At 34.6% G+C, this 24,609-nt stretch overlaps 1 protein-coding gene across 2 annotated transcripts in view; it reads right to left on the reverse strand.

Annotated features, from left to right (window-relative positions):
• FAF1 (Fas associated factor 1) overlaps positions 1-24,609 on the reverse strand; it is a 378,757-nt gene that overhangs the window by 220,198 nt on the left and 133,950 nt on the right. For both annotated transcript variants that reach the window (XM_032494244.1, XM_006180232.2), the window contains exons 6-7: positions 24,505-24,596; positions 1,484-1,589 (exon numbers count right to left, since the gene is read on the reverse strand). In XM_032494244.1, coding sequence (XP_032350135.1) covers positions 1,484-1,589; positions 24,505-24,596 — 198 coding nt within the window. The remainder of the gene's footprint in view (positions 1-1,483; positions 1,590-24,504; positions 24,597-24,609) is intronic.

Raw genomic sequence — 24,609 nt, forward strand, 5'->3', positions numbered from 1 at the left:
ATTTTGGCTATAAAAATGTCAACCAGCAGGTAAAATAAAGCAGTGTGTATTTATCCTTCATACATTATGCTAGTCTTCAAGTTAAAAAGGTAAATCAACAATGGAATGAAATTTACCTCTTACTATTTTTGCTTTTCTTAGGGTTATTTTGAAACTAAATTTCTTATTTAATTATATTCAATATATAATTTAAATTTCACAATCATGAGGTTACCAGAATAACTCTGCAACAGAGTCATTATTTTTAATGTAATAGCTAAACATTATTTTTAATGTAAAAACAACGATTCTTTAAGGCATTAAAATTTTAAATTTAAAGAACAGAACACCCATTATAGAGATTAAAAATGAAACAATTAATATATTTAAAATCCTGAATAAAAAATCAAATAACTTAAATAACTTAAATGATTGGGCTCTAAAAAATTTTTAAGATTTTAGTTACTAGTCAACAAACTATTCAAATGATACACAAAGAAAATAAACTTCAAGTAATGAGTTATTTATGCCAAATTGAGAAAATAAAATTTATTGATAAAACATGAAAAAAGGAAACATTAACAATCTACCCACTACTGAAACAATTCATATTACTTCTGAAAAATGACTAGGGTAAAACAACTTATTTTTTCAATAAGACATTAGGAATTATTTTAAATGTAGTCTAAGAAAAAAATGAAATAGTCCCAGATTAAGCATGATTAATTTTCTTTATAAAAACATGAGTAAGTAAATGATTGTTATCTTCATATTTTATAAGGGGTAATGCGACATAATCATAATTTCACTGTTTCTAAACATAAGTCTTGCCATAGCCTTACACATCCCCCCCATGGAGATAAATTAGCTCTTAGGTAGGTGGGACCACAGACATGAAGGTACCTTTTCTCTCTTAGGGGAGGTTCTTTTTGGAAACAGTGGACCTGGTTGGCCACGTTGAAGAAAATAGCGACACTATAAATAGACTCTTCTCAGATATTCTGAACTAAAGGACTGGGTCCCCCAACAGCATCTCACGAATACTGCCCAAGGCTAGCACTGAGCTGCTTAAGAAAAGCCTCCTCAAATTCCTTTCGGAAACAGGCAGAACACACATTATAAATAATATATTTGAGAGTAACTTTTCAAATAAAATGTAAGCATGTTTGAAAATGCATGCTATCAATAATTTCCAAATTAATATTCTCAATAATTACTACAAAACTGTGAAATACATTTCATAACAATGAGTTATATCTAAGCAGGGTTTTAAAGTTGACTATTTTAAGAATTATCAAGAGCTTTCACTTACAACATGTATCTTTCTAGGTCAAGTCATTTAATATGTCTACAGTAATCACTGATGCTCCAGTTAATTAAAATTAAGAACCCAATAATGAAACATAAAGAGAGTTTCCAACCAGAACAGATAAGCCCGCTTTAACAGGGTCAACATTAGCTATAATGAGCTACCTTTATTCCTTAGCTGTGAGACATAACTCACCTCTTGAATGGTACTGCTTCCTGAGAAGTTCAGGTTGTACTCCCGCTGGAGTTCTCGGTGGGTGATGATCAGCATGAAGTTTTGATTTAATGACTCCTGCAGGGCACTGAAAGGGTTGAAAGAAAAACAAGGAACTCTGAGATGAACAAGTTCTAGCTTGCTTTACAGTTAGCTGCAAAAACCCCAGGAGTACCATAACCTCCACACAGGCATGTCCGGGCCCAATGTTATCATCTTGTCAGCTCCTAAAGGCAAGAGAGCGTGCTGAGAACAACCAGGGGAGCTAACCTGTTAACTCCTTCTCTACCAAAGTGTTTTTAAACTTCAATTATAAATACTTTGCATACATAAGAATTTTCTACAAGTCATGTGCTATTGTCTGCATATGTATTTTCTCCAAGAGAACCAAACTTGTCAATTATATTAAATTTCAAATATGCTACTAAAATGTATACTCAAAAGACTCTAGTTAAACTCCAAGTGAAATAGCTGTTTTGGAAGAACAGAAATTTGTAACTACTATTTATACTCATCAACGTCATATAAGAATAGAAATATGGTTTCAGTCAAAATTCAGGTTCTGAAATCTACAAAACTTTTTAATTGCTGTATCAGAATTCCTTCGAAATAACTGTGCTTTCACTTAGGACTCAGAAATATTCAGAATCCAGAAACTGGAGAATTTAGAGCAACATTAAACAATGTGCCAAAGTTCCAAAATGTTAGAAGTGTGTCAGAACTGTGAAGAGTAGATGAACCTAGCCTCATAAACTAAGAAACATAAGCCATGGTACTATTTGTTTATGACAATATTAAAAAAGCACTATCAGTACTGAAAATAAAAATCTGTCACCATTATACATGAACAATCTGTATTGCCTGTCTCAAGTGTAATTATGCCATGCTCATGGAATCAAAAAATATATGGGTCTGGTCTTCATCACTCCCCCTTTGACAATATGTTACTATATGATAAACATATTTGCAACATAAGATTAGAATTCTGCAGCTAATCTGTCTGCTCTAGTGTTTCCATAGATTCACAGGTTAATAACAGACTAAAAATACTTAGGAAACACCAATGTATAGCATAAAATATTACTAGTCAAAATCAAAGGAAATGATACCCCACTAAAATAGTTACTTTAGGAAGGGAACTTTGTCTTTGTATTCTTCCCACTTAAGAATAATGCCTAGCACACTGCAAATGAATATGTATTGATTAATACATATGCAATAATGAATAAACTGTGAATTTTCAGAAGGCAAGTGTCTTATTCATTCTGTATTTTACACAGCAGCGTTGCCTTTGGAAAACTATCTTGGGAATTAAGATTTTGATTCAATTATCAACATTAACTGAATGCCTTGCATTATTAGAGGTGCTAAGGAAACCAACCCAAATAACATATACTTTCTGTCCATGGAAAGTTTCACAATCTAATAAGGGTACAGATAAACAGCTACAGTACAATTTATAAGTGGTACAACTGAGAAATTGAAAAAAAGTACAATGAAAATTGAGAAGGAAGTGCTTAACTTTGCCTCAGTGAGATGGGGGGAAGGGTTAGGGACAAGCCTCAAAGGAGAAGAGAAATATAAATTGAAATATGAAGGATAAGCAGGACTTTAGAGTTTATGAATTGGAGGGGATAAAAATTTTGTTTTGTTTGGGGAAGAGAGATGGGTGGCACTTTTTAGACAAGCAAATAATAAGTGGAAAAACATAGCATGTTCATTCAATCAGTTAACATATATTTACCGAGCACATACCTATGTTTATGACATTGTTCTAGCTGCTAGGGATACAGTTATGAACAAGAAAAAAGCATGGTCCCTGCTTTCATGAAACTTACATTCTAGTAAACAAACAATACTCAAATAAATAAATAAGAGACTTTACAGAATGCTAAGTGCTATAAAGAAAATAGGATTATAAAAGGTAGCAGGGGGTGGGCTGAAGGGAATTATTTTCAGTATAATAGTTAGGGAAGGCATCTCTGAGGAAGTGACATTTAAATTGAGGCTGATATAAGTAAGAGATAGTAGGAATCTGATCATGTACATCCTTGTAGACCATGGCAAAGAATTTGGTATTTATAGTAATTGCAAAGGATAGCCACTGGAGGGTTTTACACTGGGAGGTGGTTAAGATTTGACTTACACTTACATTTATACAATATTATTCTGTCTGCTCTGGATGCAGTGGGGAAAGAGTGAAGGCAGGGCTAGTCCAGCAAGAAGTGATGGTGGCTTAAGCTAACTGGGGTGGTAGAGGCAGAGGTGAAGAGTTGTCCGGTTTAGATGTATTTTAGAGGTAGAAGCCAGACAACTTACTGATAGAATGTAAGAGAAAAATGTAACCCCAAGATTTCTGGCCTAAGAAAATGGAAAGGTGGAAACTGAAGCAGGAACACGTTGGGTGGAAAAACTGAAAGTCAAATTTTGTGTATATCAAGTTTGAGGTGCTGATTAGACATCCAAAAAGAGAAATCATGTACAATTGTGTGTAAGAGTTGAAGGTCAAGTAAGAGAGCTCAGAGCAGCAGAGTTGACAGGATATACAGTAGCGCACCACCCTTATTCTCGGTTTCCTTTTCTGCAGTTTCAGTTACCAGCCATTAACCTAGGTCCAAAAATACTAAATGGAAAATTCCATAAAAAACCATTCATAAGTTTTAAATTGCAGGCTGTTCTGAGTAGAGTGATGAAATCTCACGCCCTCCTGCTCCATCCCACCTGGATCGTGAATTATCCCTATGTCTCGAATATCCTTCCTGGTAGTTACTTCACAGCCATCTTGGTTATCAGATCTACAATTGTGTATCGCAGAGTCTGCATTCAACCAAGCCTTGTTTCACTTAATAATGGCCCCAAAGCACAAGAGTAGTGATGCTGGCAATTTGGATATGCAAAAAAGGAGCCGTAAAGTGCTTCCTTTAAGCGAAAAAGTGAAAGTTAAAAAACAAACAAACAAACAACTGTATGCTGGAGATGCTAAGATCTACAGTAAGAATGAATCTTCTCTCCATGAAATTGTGAAGAAGGAAAAAGAAATCTGTCCTAGTTTTGCTGTCTCACCTCAAACTGCAAAACTTAGGGCCACAGTGCATGGTAAGTACTTAATTAAGATGGAAAAGGCATCAAATTTATACAATAAGATATTTTGAGAGAGACCACATTCACATAACATTTACTATAGTACACTGTTAAAATTATTCTATTATTAATTATTGTTGTTAATCTCTTACTGTGCCTAATTATAAGTTAAACTTTATCCTAGGCATATATGTACAGGCACATCTCGTTATGTTGCACTTCTCTTTATTTCACTTCACAGATAGTGCATTTTTTACAAATTGAAAGTTTGTGGCAACTCTGAATTGAGCAAGACTATTGGCATCATTTTTCCAACAGAATTATTTCTAATTAAGGTATGTATACTTTTTTAGATATAATGCTATTGAACACTTAATAAACTACAGAATACTGTAAACATAAGTTTTACATGCACTAGGATACCAAAAAAATTCATGTGACTTGCTTTATTGTGATATTTATTTATTACACTGATACAGAACTGAATCCATAATATCTCCAAGGTGTGCCTGTATAGGGAAAAACGGTATATTTAGGGTTTGGTACTATCTGTGGTTTCAGGCATCCATTGGGGGTCTTGAAATGTATCCCACATGAAGGGAGGACTAGTACTTAGATTTTGTAGCCAAAAGAAATCACCTAGGAAAACAGGTTAGAGGAAAAGACAAAGGCCAAGATGGAGCTCTGGGACAATAGAAGAATTTGAAATCAAGCAGAGGAATGGTCAATGAAAAGGAGATTGATTTGTGTCTTTTTTTTTTTTTTTAAGATTCCACTTCAATTTTTAAAAAGTGGGAAAAAAAGGAGATTGATAAGTGGTCAGTGAGATAAGAGAAAAACCAAGAAAGTCTACTATAAGGTAGCCGCAAGAAGTAACTGCTTCAATTCGGAGTCAACTAGGAGGGCACACACAATTTTGCCAAATGATACCCCACTTTTAAGTGTAGTAAGGCCAGAAAAATGATCATGTTCAGGAAATTGTGCAAAGCTTAGTGGGACCACAATGAAGGGTATGTGAGAGGAGCGTAGTGAGGGTGAAAGAGTAGGCTGGGTCAATGTTTAACATATGTAAGTTAAATGAATTTGGGGTCGGAAGTGGCAAGTAATAGTAAGCCTACTTGTGATTTCAAGGCCTTGCATAGGTAGACCTATTTCACAATTATTCTCTAAATTTGCTTTTGCTCTAGAGCTTGGCTGACTTCCCCTTATGTCAAAAACATTACACCATACTCACTTCAACCTCTATTCCTGTTGTTTTCATCATTCTTCTCATCCATCTCCTCCCAGATACTGCACAGCTTTCAGACTACTTCATGGTCTACCATTACTATTATTATAGACTGCCTCTTCTCTGAATTCCTGTATCATATACGTTATACCTTAATTACAGTTTGTTTTATAATTGCTTTGTTTCATGTGTGGAAGTCCTGAATTCAAGAGTACAAGCCTTTTGAGGGTAAATATCTTATTATTAATTTGTATTTCCCTTGGCAACGAGCATACTAAAAGGTAATTCAATGGAAGCCAATAAACATTTATGGAATAGTTCTGCATATTTGGAACTACATATAAAGAACAACTAATTCTCATTTTTTGAGCCTACCTGTGAAGTGCCACTTTATTCATAAAATTCTAGTTCAGAAAGGTTAAGTAATTTCCCAAGGTTATGCAGCTGTAAAAAGATGGAACCCAGTTTCTAAACTGTATTTGATTCCATGTTCTTTACACCTCAGCATCCTATCTCCCAAATAGCTGGGCTGCTTTGGGTATACAAAGATGAATAAGATCCCTGCCTAATAGGAGTTCACAACTCATTCATTCTTTCTTTAATTATTCGATTATTATAATAACACATGTATAAAAGACATAATCATTCAGACTATTCAGAGAGTTAAAACAGATGTGAGGATTGTGGAGAAGGGAAACAGTACTTTGAAGTACTATGAAAAAGAATGGATAGTAATTTGACAAGTAGATAATGGAGGATGATTTCAGACATAGACTAGTTTCAGCAGAGATGGAGATTGGAAAACAGAGAGAAGGGTGCAGAAAGTAATGAGGAGGAAGTACAAGGGGATGTGAAGAAGGGTTTCTGAAAGAGAAAACTTGAAAAACATTAAGGACCTACATTATGGGGGCTTCAAATGCTATGCTAAGGAGCTCAGAATTCCATAAGTCTTAATATATAAATCTTCCTTTATCTTTACATATGAATCTACACATATGTTTAATACTTTTAGAGCCTGCCTTTATGCAGTTCCTATGTTTCTTGATCTTGCCTGGCAGACTTGTACAATACTTTGTAGAAAAGTTTGCCAGTACCAGCATTGACTGCCAGACTACATCAGAAGAACACCAATTGAGTCTACTTCTACAATTCTCTAATAGCCCTGGGGGAGGGTAAACTGGCAAGAAAATATATTTATGGCTTTAAACTGCTAGGGAGTCATAGGGCCAGATTTGCATTTCTGCTCTATCCTGATTCATTCACTCAGCCATTAGTAATAATGGCTTGCCTTTAAAGAGTGCCACTACATATTAGGCATTAAGAGCAGTGTGTCAACTTTATAAAATTTAGTATTATTATTTTCTTTTTACAGATGAGGAAACTAATGTTAAGTTACTTGCTTAAGGTCACACACAAAATAAGCAGCAGTGACTCATAAGGTCTAACTCTAATGATTTATCTTCCAGATATTGGGGAAGGGAATTTAGTATGATCATATTTTGGCCTTCACTGGCTTTACTGAGGAATGGGCAGACAAGCAAACCTACAATTCACATATGGTACTACCTGCTAAGAGCTATGATACCACTTTTGTTAAGGTGCTATGGAAATACAGAAGAAGAATACCTAAATTAGAGCAATGAGGCTTTCCAGAGAACCTGGTATGTGAACTGAGGAAGTTTTGTCCCTTTGTTTTGTGAGAGGTTGTTTTTTTTTCTTTGGGGGGGGTAAGGAATTTACTGTGGGGATTTACATAATTTGCAAAAACGTTATTGCTAAAATACTATTTCCACAAATTGATTCTAGCTGCTCCTTAGCAGAATACACTGAGTCCTTAGTTGCTGCATCTAGGAGCAGTTTTCTAAAGGTTGGTTAGGATAGTTAGCCACAGTTAACCTACCTTAATGCAGTCTCTTTTACCTTCAAACTGCAAAGGCATTCATGCTTTCAACTCTGACCTTTAGAGTAGCTCTGAGAGTAAGTGCCAACCAGAACAGGTAGGTGAGAAATAACATGAAACAAGGGTTTTCCCCTATTACTGGCATATTTTCTCTTAAATTAGAGGGAGAAGGAAAGGTGTAGCAAATTCAGAAATTTTTAAAAAGCAGCTGAATTTTAAGTCAATGCAAGAAATGGTTTTAATAGAACATCTATTTTCTCCTCATTGGTTTTTAATTTTTTATTTCCTATTATGATTTTTCTTTCAGCTTGAATATTTACATTTAACAACAAGGAGATGGCTTTGTTTTTACAGACAACAGTCATTAAAACTTACCATTGCTCTACCCTCAAATACAAACTGAAATTAATGTTTAAAATGTACTGAGAATCATACACATCGTTCTCCAGCTTTGAACTAGTGACTACTCGCAAAAATTACAACACAATAAATGTTAACATTTTAAGCAATTAGTAGTAAAGTGCTAGACATTTTCACATATACCATCTCACAATTCCCCTTGTTTCTTAATTTTAAAGTTGGGGGAAGGGGAAGAGGGAAGGAAGTAGAATGTAAGAGAGAGAGAGAGGAAGGAAGGAAGGAAGGAAGGAAGGAAGGAAGGAAGGAAGGAAGGAAGGAAGGAAGGAAGGAAGGAAGGAAGGAAGGAAGGAAGGAAGGAAGGAAGGAAGGAAGGAAGGAAGGAAGGAAGGAAGGAAGGAAGATATCCACAGTAAAATTTTCAGTATTACAACTAAGTATTACTATCTAAGCCACCAACTCAGTTCTGGTAATAGTTTTAGTAGAACAATCCTTCTATACTTTCTTTTTTAACAAGTCTTGGCCTTCCAGTGCTCTTTCATTAGCAGAATATCCATCTCTGCCTGGGGAAATCCCATTCCAATTTAACTATGAACATTTACCAGGAACAGAGAAGCCATCTTTTAAAAAATATCTGCTTTCTAATGAGTAAGTTTCATTTTAATTCACTGACTTGGTTTAACACATTTTATATTCCCCTCCAGTTTGATTTTTTTTCGGGGGGTGGGAAAGATGTACTGGCAGTAAGGAGAAAATGGTGTACAGCAAATCTTAATATAGGCCCCAATAAATAAATTTGAAGCTACAGACATTTTTATACCTGTGAACATAAAAAGCCATAAATTACCAGCCTCCATATGTCAAGTACTGACAAAAGTAACATTAAGAAAACATATATAAAAGTCTTTATTGTCTTGACTGTTTCACATTGAGAGAGCACTTTAGTGATCCACTTACGTAGAAAGCACATGGCTATTTTAATATGTATGATGCGGTGTTTTTTAAGGTTAACTTAAGGTTGAATTATGAGAGTGAAACAATGACTTAATCACCATATAGCTACATATCTGTCATTAATTCCTGATTAAGAAGAAGAATGGCTTCCTCCTGACAAACAGCAGCAGGCCCCTAAGGTAGCACAGTAGAAAGCAGGGTGTTTTGCATCAAGGATTTGAATAATAATTTAAGGATTTCTTCTTCAGCAAGTCTTTGAATATAGAATCCCCTCTTAAGTATTCAATGAGCAGAAGATTTGGCCAGGTTAAACAGTATCTTCCTACCAAAACAGTAACAGTTCTAGGGAAAGCACTCACTGTTATAGAGTATAAACCTACCAGGATCAAGCAACTAAACTAGGAAAAACCACACACTCAGACTTGGGCTCCAGGGCTGTCATGGACTGAATGTTTGTGTACCCCCTCAAATTCACGTGCTGAAAGCCTAACCTCCAACGTGATTTGGAGATAGGGCCTTTGAAGATGATCACATTTGTACCAATGAGGATGGGGCTCCCATGATGGGATTAGTGTTATTACAAGAAAAATAAGAGACAACAGAGCTCTAGCACTCTCTCTGTCAAGTGAAGACACAGTGAGAAGGCAGCCATTCACAAGCCTGGAAGAGAGTGCTTACCAGGAACCAAATCTGTCAACATCTTGATCTTGGACATTCTAGCCTCAAGAACAGTGAGAAATAAATGTCTGTTGTTTAAGCCATGCAATCTATGGTTACAGCAGGCTGAGTTGACTAACACAAGGGCTTTTAGGGGTTCAGTATTCACAGCACTCAGTGAAATAGCTGCCATTAATTTAGCACAGGCTTCTAAATGGCTCTCTGTCTGTTAAATACCTGTATATATACATCCAAATTAAAGTTCCTTGGTAGAAAACAGTGAGCACCTGTCAAAACTCATATAACTGGGGGACACTTAAGAATTGTTCATTTAATTTATGTAAATTATATCTCCTTAAAAATTATAAACCATAAAAAGTACTTTAACAATTGGATAACTACCATTTCTGCAACTAAATGGGCCTCGTATTTTTCACCTCAAAAATACAACACACTTTTAATCAATGTAAATGGAAACCATGTTTTTGTTGTCATTGCTACTTAATAATACTATATGTCCACTGACATATATGGATTGTTGTCAGTGAAATTAAATTTCTCAAATCAATGTTGTATATAAAATTAAGATTAGTAAAACATTAACACCAATAGAGATATCAAAAATTTCCTGTTTCGTTCCTGCTGTGTGCATATGCTATTTCTTTTCTTGCTCTGGATTATTTTAAACAAAGATATCAGCGTAAAATAATAGGTTTAGAAGGTTCATTTCCCATGATTTTATTTTAAAAATATGACCTGATAATGAAGAAAAGAAAGCAATTTTTTTCAAATTATTGTGACTTTTTCTTATAAAAGTATAAATGACAATCTCAGAATATGCCACTGAATTTTTCATCAGTACTTTATAATTTATATCTTTCCAAAAAGCCTTACAAAATTTTCTCTCTTTTGTCTCTTTGGGAATATTTTATGATCTACAACGATCTTTTTATCCTTTCAGACATATCAAGATTTTAAATTAAAAAGCACGACACATGGCAATTTAAATTTCCATTCTAAACTTACAGAGTCATATGAGCTCTTGTCAACAAAAGATCAAATTTACTATAATTATGGATTATTTACACTAAAACAAAGTAAGAAATCAATATGTAAATGTAATGTTTGTTGTAGCTAATGCAGCCAGCAATGACAGATTAGGTTCAAATAGCAATCAGTTTGAAAATCTGGCACATATGTAAATGAGCTAGGGACTTGATGTTTACATTTGATTGTATTTCATTCAGGATTTTTAAATTGTCTCAGGAAAAGCATAAAAATAAAATGTTAATCTTTCCACTATAAATACAACTTGAGCCCTCATCATAACCAAAATTAGGTTTTGCTCATGTCCAGCTAAACTAACATATGATACTAATAATTCTGAGCTGCAGATTACATCATTGTTAATTAACACTCTGCTACAGTTGTTAACATCCTCCAAGACACCATGTTATCATCACCACAAGTTCTGTAACAATCTTAAAGCTACGTTTAACAAAGGTTGGCCTCTTACTCTGCAGTTACTTTTAATTGCTTTCTTTGCTGGCAATTAAATATGTCGAGATAAACAAACATTTGGTTTCACATAATTCTTAACATTTTTCAGGAAGATTTCAAAGTTCAGGTGTCCTTAAGTCTATAATTACTGTTTATCAATACAGTGATATATTGGATTCAGCAAAATGTATTAACCAAAGTATGTAAGATTAATAAAAATGTGGTAATTAGTGGTGATAGTGATACATTGTGATCTATCAAGATGTTCACAGCAAAACTGTCAAAACATAATTCTATCCATCTAGACAAACCATGAAGATACAAAAAATACATTTACAGATACACTGATCTTTGTTTCATAAATTAGTGACCAAGTTTTTGACTGTCCATTAAATCAACCACGGAGAATACCTGCAGTTCTGTATCAAAGTGTGATGTTAACAAGCTAATCTCAGTAGTCACTGACCTATCAATAGGCAGTAAGCTATATAAATGGGTTTGGTACATCAATCCAATTAGATGTATTGTGATCTCCATCAGTGTTTTAATTAGGGACAAGTTTCTTGTTTCACCCAGAATACATAACTTAAGGGGAATGTCCTCTTCTTAAAATGACCCACTTTTCAGTAGCCTCTTATTAAGAAACATTTACTAATCCAATACTTCCTAATTTCACTTTTACAATTCTAATAATAATGCTCCCAAGAATTAAATTTAAGTTGAATAGTAATCACAATAATGTGCTTAAAACATTGAGTAATTTATTCTTGAGAAATGATTAGTTACTTTAAGAATGATATATCAAATTGTTATCAAACACTGCACTGCTTACGACACTGGAAAAACATTTTCACAAATGAACATCCTTTGTGAAACAACAAAAAAAATTGTTTTGAAAAACACAGTGGAAGAAAAAATTTATCAATCCATTTAGAACATTTACTTGCATATATAAAGTTTTCAGAAAACTGTCACATATAGGCAATTTAAGGTCTCTCTTTCTACAACAGTGCTAAAACCTCACAAATATTGATCAATAAAAAGCTAGCATGATGAAGACACACTCATAGAACAACCATTTCCAATGACATTTCAGCAAATTATTCAGAGGTTAAAACTCATTTTTTTTTCCCTAGCTTGAGAATAAAAATACACAGCCAAAGGAGTCCCCCACTGGAAGTTGTTCATCTCTTTCTAAAGGAGATGCATCACTTCATCCATTCATTTAAAGGATTTACTGAAAATCTACTATGGGCCAGCAGGCACTGTTCCTAGTTTACTTTACACATGAACTAGACTGAAATAAGACTTTATGTTGAGGAACATATTGACTCTGACCTTTTGAGCAATGCTCAAAGGAACTTTGATTAGTGGTCTGGAGTTAAGAGCTCTATGAGAGCAAAGTCTTGGCTCATTCATTAACTAACTGTGATGTGGGAAAGAGAAACTGCTCAGCAACTGCAATGCCAGGTCTGATGCTCAGAGGTGCTATCTTATTTCATCATGCTGCCCCTCTTTGAAGCCCTGAGAGGCAAAAATTATCATGCTAATCAGTCTGAATGAAGAAGCTAAGGCCTAAAAGACTATTTACCTTTCTGTACCTCAGTTCCCTAGTCATGAAATGGGAACTAGATTAGATGACTGCTTTAACTCCTTCTAAAGATGATAGCCTAGCGTTTTCTTCTCGTTCTAAGTCAGAGCTCTCATGGATGTGACTCTTCTTGCATTAAGGGAGAATACCAAAAACAGAAATAGCAGGATATAGACAAAAATAAAAAACATTTTAAGGATTAACATTTGTGCAGAGATTGTGACGTGTTGGGAAAACAGAAGTAGGATGAGAGCTATCTGAAAGCATCTTTAGAATGTCCTTGTAATAAGTGAATCCCACAATAGTTCCATAATACTTCTCAGTTATCTTTCTTAGTTGGGGTAATGGAGGTGGACAGGTACCTAGAATGGTCTCAGTACAGGGTGGGAGAGATGGGTAAAAGAAAACAAACAAACAAACAAAGTAAACTCTGTATGAGTATCAGTACACATACCACCCAGAAGGTGTCACCTCTTAGCGGGGACTAAGGCTAGGAGCACAGATGGACACCTATTACCACAGCTGCTGGACAATTTATAAGAAGCAGAGATAGAAGAGAAATATTTCAGTTTTTACCTTATTATACCATGCTTAATGGATATAATGAAGAGTATATCCAACACAGAAACTTAGAAAAGACCTCAAGGATCAGGAGAAGAATGTTTCATTTGCTTTTCTTCAAGCTTCTGCCTCTGCTCATAGGCGGATTTTCTGCCCAGGCTGCTTCTTCTCACAAAGGAAGAGTTTTAATGACAACACTTGCAGCATTTGTTCCCCATTCTAAACTTGCTTCTTCCAGAGAAGAGACTATTACAATTATTCACAAGGTCACCCTGTACTTGGTTAGGTTTCTCAGAAGACAGGGACAAGACCAGCAGCTTCCTCTTTCATCTCCTATGCCCTAATGCACTAAATTCCCCTCCACTTTTCACCCTCTGTTGTAGATATCCCTAGACAAGGCTTGCCATGAGCTCTCTAAGCTGTGTTTCCTGCTGTGACCAGGTTGGTGAGGCAGGCCTATTGCATCAGTCCTTAAGGCTCTGACAAACCAGTCTTAACTCTTTTCATAGGTCACCTCAGCATGTAGGTCTAAGATTTAGATCTGGAGTGAGAGATAAAAGACCCCACTTAGGACCCAAGTCTAATCCACATGCTCCACTGGGTGCTTGTCTGGCTACCAAAGCAGTTTTATTTTCCAATCATGGAACCTCTTTATTTTCTGGTGGCATCTGAGGCCCAGAGCAGAGAAATGGCCTGCCCAAACTCAAACAGTGATTCTGTGGGAGAGCTGGGGCTAGTACTGAGATATCTTGACTCACTACTCCTCAGTTTCCTTCCATAGTATCCATTGGAAAATATAATACCCTACTCATGCTTAATTCAAGGCTACTGTTGCCTGCTTTCCCACCAATAGTTTTCCAAGGACATATTTTAATACCAGTGGTTTACTCAATTATCACAGGAGTCTCAGTTAGCACCCTGAATTTACTCCTGCTTGTACAAGTAGAAACTAATTCAAAGCCAGAGTTAAAAGCAGCTTCACAACTCGAGAGGCCACACAAGAAGACCATATGCTGGACTGTCATGAATAGAGCTCAACAACACTCTCTTAGAATTCACTGAAATATTAACTGGAACCATCCACCCTGTATAAGAAGGTCAAAGTTTAACAGCAACACTCTATTACTACTTGCAAAAGGGATAACTACACACAGGCATACCTTATTTTTGGTCACACTGTTGTAAAAATGAAGACAATCTATATAACTAAAACGGAGCTGGACATTTTTATCAATTACTAGAATAAGACCAAAGCAAGTTGGAAAGACTGTCTTTTATTATGAAGATACCCATTCAGTCCTTTTCTATCAAGGTGATCATTAGTAATGCCAAATCCAAAAATACTAATCCTTCTCCAACTATATTTATGAAATTTTCATATTCATTACAACAAATGTCATTTATTAGGGCCTCTACATAGATGGCACTTTCCTGAGGGAGGTGCTTAAGAAGAATGTTTTTGTTCTTTACAGCTTAGGATCTGGTTGGGGAGAGGATACATGAATTAATACAAGGGAAACTAAGACTCATAGAAGAAAAGTGTTGCCTGAGGCCACAAATCTGGTAGTGGACAGATATAGGATGAAAAGTGTGCCTGACTATAAAGCCAGAGCTCCTTCCATTACTCTATACTTTGATGAGAAAAAGCAAAAGGAACACTGGACAAACAGGTTAAGCTCTGGCCAAGAAGCAGAAATTGCCTAGTTCATTATATTTATGGAACACCTGTAAAATCTTTGGCTCCCCAAATATCTAACCTCTATTCTGCATGATGCTTGATATCCCACCATTAGAACTTTACACCTTAGCTTTGGTCTCTGTTAGGAGGCAAACATCCTTAGGAATGTATTACTTCACAGTATTCATTCCACAATATTTCTAATAATTTTAATTATTTTATGTAATTATTTAATCTAATTTTCTACTATGTTTCAGATACTCTTTTAGCTCCTAAGGATACAACAGTGAACAAATAAAAGTCCCTGATTTCTTGTAGCTTTACAGTATGATGAAGAAGACAGATAACAAATATGAATATGAATATATTACTAATATTACTAACATAATGCATTGTAGTGATAATGCAAGATAAAGGGAGAGAGTATGGCAAAGGGTTTTTTTAGCCAGGAGTATCAAGAGAAGCCTCTCTGAGGATGTACATTTGAGTAGAGGCCTGAATAAAGGAGTGAGCCAAGTTGATAACTGGTGGAAGATTGTTCCGGGAAGGAGAATAGCAAAGTGCAAATGCCCTGAAGCGTTAGCACACTTAGAAAAAAGAAGAGCAGGGAGGCCAGTGTGGCTGGCAAGATAAGAGCCAGAAGGAGAATGATACAAGTTACAGAGAAAGTCAGGAACAAGATTATATAAGTCCTCTATACGTCATAGTAAGGTACTTGAATTTTATTCTAATGGAGGGGTTTGAGCAGGGGAGAAACATAATCAAGTTACGTTTTTTGGTTCATTTACATCTTAGGCCATCTGAATTCATGAAGAGGTGTCATTTGAAGGTGGTGAAATAAGGACAGGAGAAAGAAGAGGTCATTAAATAGTAAGGCTGAGAGAGGGCAAAGCAAAGTTTACCCACTCATTTTTATTATCATTATTTATTAATTTATTATGGTTGTAAGTGAGATTTACACACAACTTTTTCTTATATTACCTTTTTCTAGTTTTGGTATCAAGATTACATGAACATTATAAAATAAGATAGTCCTTCTGGAAGAGTCTATGTATGACTGGAATAATCTATTCCATGGAGATTTGATAAGATTCCTTTAGGGAAATTCTCTGGAGTGGGGGAGGGGGAAGGAGTGGCATATGAAAATTTTGACAACAAATTCAATTTCTTTAATGGTTATTACTTTTTTCAGGTTATCTATTTCTTGTATTCATTTTAGTACTTGGTATTTCATACAAAATTCTCTATTTCAACTAAGTTTCAGATTTTATTGCCATAAAGATATGTTTATTACTATTCATGTATATTTATTTTTGTTTTAAAATAATTTATTAATTTGTTTAGTATTAATTTACTTAATAATTTTTATTAATTAAAAAATCTCTTCTGAATCTGTAGTTGTCCCCTTTTTCATACCTAATAATTTGTGCTTACTCTCATTTTCTCTTGGTTTGATTTTTCAAGCAGTTATTACTTGTTAATTACATCTATTATTAATTACTTTCTTTCCTTCTATTTTCTTCAAACTTACTCTATTGTTATTTCTCTATTTTTTCTTTTTAAAAAATTTTTAACTTAATTTTTTAAAACATTTTTTATTGAGTTATAGTCATTTTACAATGTTGTGTCAAATTCCAGTGTAGAGCACAATTTTTCAGTTATACATGAACATACATATATTCATTGTCACATTTTTTTTGCTGTGAGCTACCACAAGATCTTGTATATATTTCCAATTTCTCTATTTTCTTAAGTTAAATATACAATGTAATTGTTTTCTCCCCATCTTTCTTGTCTTCTAGTTAATGTTTTAAATATTATAAATTTCCCTCTAAGTAGCACTTTTGCTATATTCAAAATTTTAGTATCTAGCACTCTTTCTTATGTTAACTTCTAAATAGCTAGTGGTTGCTATTATGATTTCATTTTTACCCATAAATTATTTTGAAGTAAATTATTTATAGTATCCAAATATATGGAGTATCTCAGAGATATCTTTTTATATTACTTCACTTCTAATTTTATTGCATAATGGTCAGAAAAATGTGGTTAGTATGACAGTGATTCTTTGATACTGGCTTTGTGTTCTAGTACATGATAAATTTTCGTATGTATTCTATTTGGCTTAATTTGGTTATTCAAATCTTATATAGCCTATAAAGATGAATCACTCAATTCATTAGTTTTTTTTTAACTGTTTTATTGATTTATAATCATTTTACGATGTTATGTCAAATTCCAGTATAGAGCACAATTTTTCAGTTATACATGAACATATATATATTCATTGTCACACTTTTTTCTCTGTGAGCTACCATACGATCTTGTGTATATTTCCCTGTGCTATACAGTATAATCTTGTTTATCTATTCTACAATTTTGAAATCCTGTCTATCCCTTCCCACCCTCTGCCCCCTTGGCAACCACAAGTTTGAATTCTATGTCTATGAGTCTGTTTCTGTTTTGTATTTATTTTATTTTTTTTTAGATTCCACATATGAGCAATCTCATATGGTATTTTTCTTTCTCTTTCTGGCTTACTTCACTTAGAATGACATTCTCCAGGAGCATCCATGTTGCTGCAAATGGCGTTGTGTTATCGGTTTTTATGGCTGAGTAGTATTCCATTGTATAAATATACCACAAAACTTCTTTATCTAGTCATCCGTTGATGGACATTTAGGCTATCTCCATGTCTTGGCTATTGTAAATAGTGCTGCTATGAACATTGGGGTGCAGGTGTCATCCTGAAGTAGGGTTCCTTCTGGATATAAGCCCAGAAGCAGGATTCCTGGGTCATATGGTAAGTCTATTCCTAGTCTTTTGAGGAATCTCCATACTATTTTCCACAGTGGCTGCACCAAACTGCATTCCCACCAGCAGTGTAGGAGGGTTCCCCTTTCTCCACAGCCTCTCCAGCATTTGTCATTTGTGGTAATTCATTAGTTTCTGAAAAATGTTTGTATATGATTGTAGTTGAACTATTTCTCCCTGTAATTCCATCGGTTTTTGCTGATTTGTGCCCACAAGTTCACAATTGTTATTATCTTCTTGATAAGCTGTTCCTCAATATTATTTGCCTTAAATTCAATTTTACGTAATATTAGTATTGCTAGACCACATTTTAAAAATTAATATTTGGCTGGAGTATCTCAAATACCACTTTCTGTACCCTTTATTTTCTCTATTTTGTGTAATTTCTTTAAGGGATAGTTCTCTGGTAAACAACATATAATTGACTATTCTTATTTCTTCTGGAAGTATGCAGGTTATTCTTCTTTAGCATTTATCCCCTTTAATTATGACATTTATACCTAAGTTTGTGGGGTTTTTTCCTAATAGACTAATTTAATCAGTATCTCTAGCTTTTTTCAAATAAGAACCTAAACAAATTCCCAATAACTACTCTCTCTGTCATCACCTAATCCAACTCAGATTCCCTATCTGCAAAATATAGGTAATAACACCTATTTATATTTTACTGTGAAGACTTAGTAATATTTTATTTATATATATATATAAAGCCTGTCTTCATAAATGATCACTTTGTGTCATTGTCATTTACCAAATACTTTAATTTCATACTTAACATCCTTATTCTTGTAACTATTACCTACCTTCTACCTCAGTATTACCTATAATTTGCACTTTGTCATCAACTATTACTAAAACACCTCTGAAACTCAAAACCCAGAAATGTTCTCCATTTGCTCCAATCTTCAATTCTTCTATCTTTTCTACTATTTCTAAACCTACTAGTTAACTTCATTTCAAAATTCCTGGGCTCCACCTACCTCTCTGCTATGAACTGAACTGCATCCCCCATCACAGGAATTCTTATGTTGAAGCCCTAATCCCCAATATGACTGTATTTGGAGACAGTCTTCAAGAAGTTAATTAAGATTAACTGAAGTCATAAGAACGGGGCCCTAATCCAATAGGATTGGTGTCTTTATAAGAAAAGGAAGAGAGACCAGGGCATTCTAGCACTTGATTGTGCTTGCACAGCACCTTCTCTCCCTCCCTCCCTGCTTCCCCCTTTTTTTTCTCTCTCTCTCCCTAACTATCTCCCAGACCTTCTCTTTCTGACACATGAGGACACAATGAGAAGGTAGCTGTCTGCAAGCCAGGAAGAGAGCTCTCACCAGAAAGCAAACTTCACTAGAACTTTGATTTTGGACTGTCCACCATCAAGAACTATGAGAAATAAATGTCTGTTTTTCAAGCCACCCAGTGTATGACATTTTGTTGTTGCCACTCAAGCTAAGATAATGCCACATCCTTTTTGGCAACCAGCTCTTTTTGGTTCCACTTTTTCAAATTTGTCCTATTTGCTGTCTTTTTCTCCTCATACTTCTAATAATTCTCCAGTCTCTTGACCTTACTCCCCACTAAACTCCTCCTTCCCTTCACACTTGAATTTTCTGAATATAAGAGTAACTCCAAGTCCTCATTTTTCACTTATCCTTTAAAATCTACTACAACCTGCTTTTCTCATTTTTCTACCAAAAATGATCTCAATAAATTCATCAGTTATTTATATGTCAAACTCAATGGCCTTTTAAATAATCATCATCCTACTTGGAATACACTATAGTATTTTATACCATTGTACATTTAAGACAAAAACATAGGCAGTAGTACAGATTTCTCAGGACTGTCTCAGTTCTAGACACATCATTGAATTACATACGGGACACATACCAGTGAAAAGCTCCACTGGCAACTAGGACACATGTGTTTATAAACAGAGATCTGTCATCTATACATATTTGGAAATTGAAGGTTTGAGAGTAGATGTCTGAGAGAAGGTACAGTAAGAGGGACTGCTGAAAACAGAACTCTGGGGAACATTAGCCTATATAGAGCAGATGAAGAAAAGAGGAGCTTACTGGGTGGTAGACAGAACACCAAAGAAGAGTGCTGGAAATTTTCTACAAAGAGATGAATTAAGAAAAAGCCCAATACCTTACCTTTAATGGGTCAATTATAAGCTATTAGAGGACAGAGCTTATTTTTATCTAGTAGGTAATCAATAAATCTTCTGTGGATTGAATCTTTCCTATAGTAGTATGAAACAGGAATAATTAACAGTCCTTCCTCCCTTCTAATTTTACTGTGGTTTACAGTATAATCTGAAGTTGTGCTGTATCACCTTTCAATTAATTAGTGAAATTGATTTATTTATAAAGGTTTTTAAATTCTTTCCAACTCTTATAAAGATTATTCTTAAAGAGTTTGCTCTTAAATTTTCAAAAGGCCTGATATTTTGTTTTCTGAAAAACACAATTTATTTTAAAATAATTTTAAATATAATTCTGTTATGGACACTTCTATTGTAATTTTGCTGCTCTTAGGCTTTAAAAAGAATTGTAAATACAAAATAAGACTCAATTGCCAGGCACCCCCTAGTGGCAGTAAAATTAAGTTAAGAAAAAAAAATTTTATAGGACTTGGTATAAGATATAGCTCTCACTAAACCCTGAGAATGAAATGGTTTATCAATAAACAACTTAAGAGAATATTATTGCATATCTACGTTTTACTAAAAGATTAATAGTATACTATAACTAAAAGTTCATTCACACACTGAAATTTCATTAATATTCTTGAGAAGAATTATAGTAAATAAAATAACGTATATAAAAGCTCTTCAAAAAGTATACAGAGACAAACTACAAGATTTTTCTTTTTAAAATCTCTTTCCAGGGAACAGCTTCCAAAAAAGAAGGCATCTTTGGAATAAAACTGTATATTTCTGTCAAGAATGTGAAAGCTGTAGTAGATAGTCAGACGGAGACTTCAGTATCAGAAGTATTTACTCATGACCTTGAACAGTTCACAAAACTCTTCTAAACGCCTCAATTTCCTCATTTACAAAACAGACGTATCAAAGTCAACCTGTATTCTTGCAGAATTGTTAGAAGAATCAAGTGAGAGTTGAATGAAAAAGATTATTACTGGTATTTATTAGCACAAATAAATGATTTTAATTACTATGTTTGGTAATTTGTGCTTTCAAATATAATGTACCACTCCTGCTTACTGAATTTTTACAAATACTGTGGCAACTAAAAACAATCCTTCCTATTTTATAAATGAAAAATTTAAGGCTCTAGCCGAGCTGAGACTGAGATCCAGGATTTTTCTTATTTGACCTTGATATCTTTTTATGGAGAAATAGACTATAATCATATTATTTTCCTGATTTGGTTACAATAAATTTTGTTTAGGAGTGACACTATAACACCAGTGCTGTCCAGTCCACTGAGAGAAGACTGATACTCTGTAAAGAAAGAACCTAATATTTGCCAAAGCATTGGAATTGGAATGGTGGAATCCAGCAGCAGGACCATGTCATAGTGCTGCACTGCAATTAACTACCAGGTAGTTTATTTTCCACCTCCCCTCCATCTTCCAACATCCACTAACTCATGTCAGAGAAATAAAACAATAAAGCCAATTAAATATCAAGCTAACCACCTAAATAAAATATACCTTTAAAAAACCCTAAGTCTGAGATGACGAAACGGATGCGGGTAGGGTAATATGTACACAAACTTTCCTATTTTCCTCTACCAATTTCAGAGCTCTTGTATTCATTTGCCAATTCTCAAATATAACACTAAGAATAAAAATAACCTTTTATTTTCTCCTTTTTAGATTATAAATTAGGTTACAAATTACAAGTAAGATTTCTATGCATCCACCAATTATAACAAAACTTGGCAAAAAAAATCAATTTGATTCATTATGGAGTTCTGTGAAGAGCAATTTTATTGGTCTACCATATTTGACAACATGATGTGCGATAAAACTCAACAGGAAATTACTTTTGGATTCCACTGTATAGTTATGATGTCAAAAAATTATTTGTATTTGATAAAACACAAAACGAATACCACAAGTTAAAATAATTATTACCATTAGCTTTTAAGGTTCTGTATGGATTTTGTTTTTACAAATTGTTCCCAATGAAATCAGCATTTAAGATACACATCACACCAAAAAAAGATATCTTAGATTAATACACATAAATATACCTTGGCTTTTGAGTTAGATTTTAATAAAATGTATATTAATTTAACTTTTTCATTAGCAGGAGCCTCAAATTGCCCCTCCTTCCACCACCCAGATATGCTGTGCTTTATGTCTTTTATTTGGCTTTGAATTTTTCTTTCTTATTGTTACAACACAGGAAAAAGCATCATTATAAGTTGGTAAAAATCCATAAAGCCAACTAGGGAAGACTACTTTAGTGCTACATAAAGTACTTACTCTCCAATAAACACTGCATTTCAGAAGCACTGTAGGTCCCTGCCTGCCTAGGGACTGAGCAATTGGCAATCAAACTAAGGTCAGCCACAAGGCAATGAAGAACACTTCTATTAGCCCAGGGAGATATTTTGATAAATCCATTTAATCATGCTACTGGAAAGTCATAGATTATAACCAATGATATCTCTTATCTACTTATAATTATGTGGATTATATACTGAATGACAGTGATTACACTCTGTTAACCAATCTACAAAATAATGTTCTGCCTGACTAGCCACAGGACCCGTATCTATAATGTCATCTGATATTTATATCAACATTACTAGAAACATGAAGACTACAAGTACTACTTGGCTGTTCGTAATAGTACACTCATTCAACTTCCCATTAATATATGATCTGAACATAGAAGATAAAGAGCAACTCAAGAAATCTTTAAATTCTTAACCTAAAACAAACCACTAACAGACTATCAGATACATTTATATTAGATTTAACTTTTCTCAGTTCAGTGATTTCTACTTTGGTAAAGCCAAATTTCTTTTTCTTTTTGCTACTAGCCACCTATGGTGGTATGACTGCTAAGAAATATACCTTTGGTCTTATTCCTCACATAGAGCTTCTAAAATTCTTGAAATTTTCTAAATGATAAGATTGATAAAGGTAAAAGAAGGGAGGAGTCCCTTTCAAACACAATAGGGTTTGTTAAAGAGATGATATTTAGAAAACTCCTCTGATTAGGGGCTGGCTACCAGGGGATTACAGAGCTGGAATTTTCAGTCTCCCAACCCCCACCACCTCTGGGGAGGAGACAGGAACTGGAGGTTGAGCTAATTACTAACCGCTGATGATTTAATCAATCATGCCTTTGTGGTGGGCCTCTATAAAAAATCCTAGCTGAAGAGCTCTGGACAGCTTCCAGGTTGGTAAACAAGAATGCATCTATGTGCTGGGAGGGTTGCACAGCCCAAACATCACAGGCACTCCTGTGCTCAGGACCCTTTCAGATCTCATCCTATATATCTCTTCATCTGAGGCTGTTCATTCATATCCTTTAAAAGGTACTTTATAATAAATAGGTAATAGTAAGTGGAGTACTTTTCTGAGTTTTGTGAGCCATTTTCACAAATTATCAAACCAAGAAAGGGGTTGTGGGAACCTCCAATTTATAGCCAGTTAGTCAGAAGCACAAGTAACAACGCAGACTTGCAATTAGGTCTGACGTGGGTGGAGTCTTGTGGGATTGAGCCCTGAACCTGTAGAATCTAGTGCTATCTCCAGGTAGGTAGTATCAGAATACATTTAAATTGTAGAACATCCAGCTGGTGTTGAAGAATTGCCTGGTGTGTGTGTTTGGGGATGGGGGTTGGGGTGGGGGAGTGTCCTATATTTGGTGACCAGAAGCATTCTATGGGTAGTGTAGTAAAAAAAAAACAGGACTTTTTTCCTTCCACTACATAATAATAAAAAATGTATTTGGTAGGTGGTGGGGGAATAGTCGGACAATATTCAAAGTTTAGGGACACCAAGTTGTATTAAAAAAAAGAAGAAGAAGGGCAAAAAACTGAAAATCTAAGAATAACTTAAACACAGTTCTGGAATGATACTATCCTCATAAAAATTTTTACTCTATCCCTAGCATAATAATTCACTTTAGATCAGGTTGCTTCATCAAGCAATAATAATGTAATATATAATTAAATACTAAAATCATTTGATTGTTCTATAAATGTAATGAGTTTCACTGTGAAAACTGAGAAAAGAATAAGACCCTCTGTTCCAAATAGAGAGAAAATCTTAATAAAAGTTTTCTATCAGCATTTTTCAAGCTGTATTCTGCAGAGCCCAATGAATTTTTCTCAAAGATATGCCTTCTTTAGCCATGGGAGAACTTAGAGCTCCAGTAACTCATTCTCTTCCCTCCAACTCCAGTTCCTCCCCTTCAAACAGAGAAGTGCCATTATTGACTATTTTTTACATAATAGAGTTTTGCTAAAGCTTTTCTCTGCAAAAGGATTCCATCGCTAAAATTAAACAAACTATCCAAACCAAGTATTTTGAAAGTTTATACAGTCAACAGCTGTTGGTAAGTTAAAGCTTCAGCAAGATTTTGATTTGATTTGATTTGATTTGATTTTGATACTTATATACAGCCTGAAGCAACTTAACAATCAAACTTTTCATTTCAGATTCCTAGGAAAAGTAAACACCTTACCCAGCATGACTAGATGATGAAGGTGGTGGCAAGTCTGGTGTAAGGACATAAAGACTGTTGTTTTTTGGCAAATGTAGTGATTTTAAGACCGTCTGGAAAAGAAAA

This window comes from Camelus ferus, chromosome 13 (assembly GCF_009834535.1).
Source record: "Camelus ferus isolate YT-003-E chromosome 13, BCGSAC_Cfer_1.0, whole genome shotgun sequence".
Lineage (NCBI taxonomy): Eukaryota > Metazoa > Chordata > Mammalia > Artiodactyla > Camelidae > Camelus > Camelus ferus.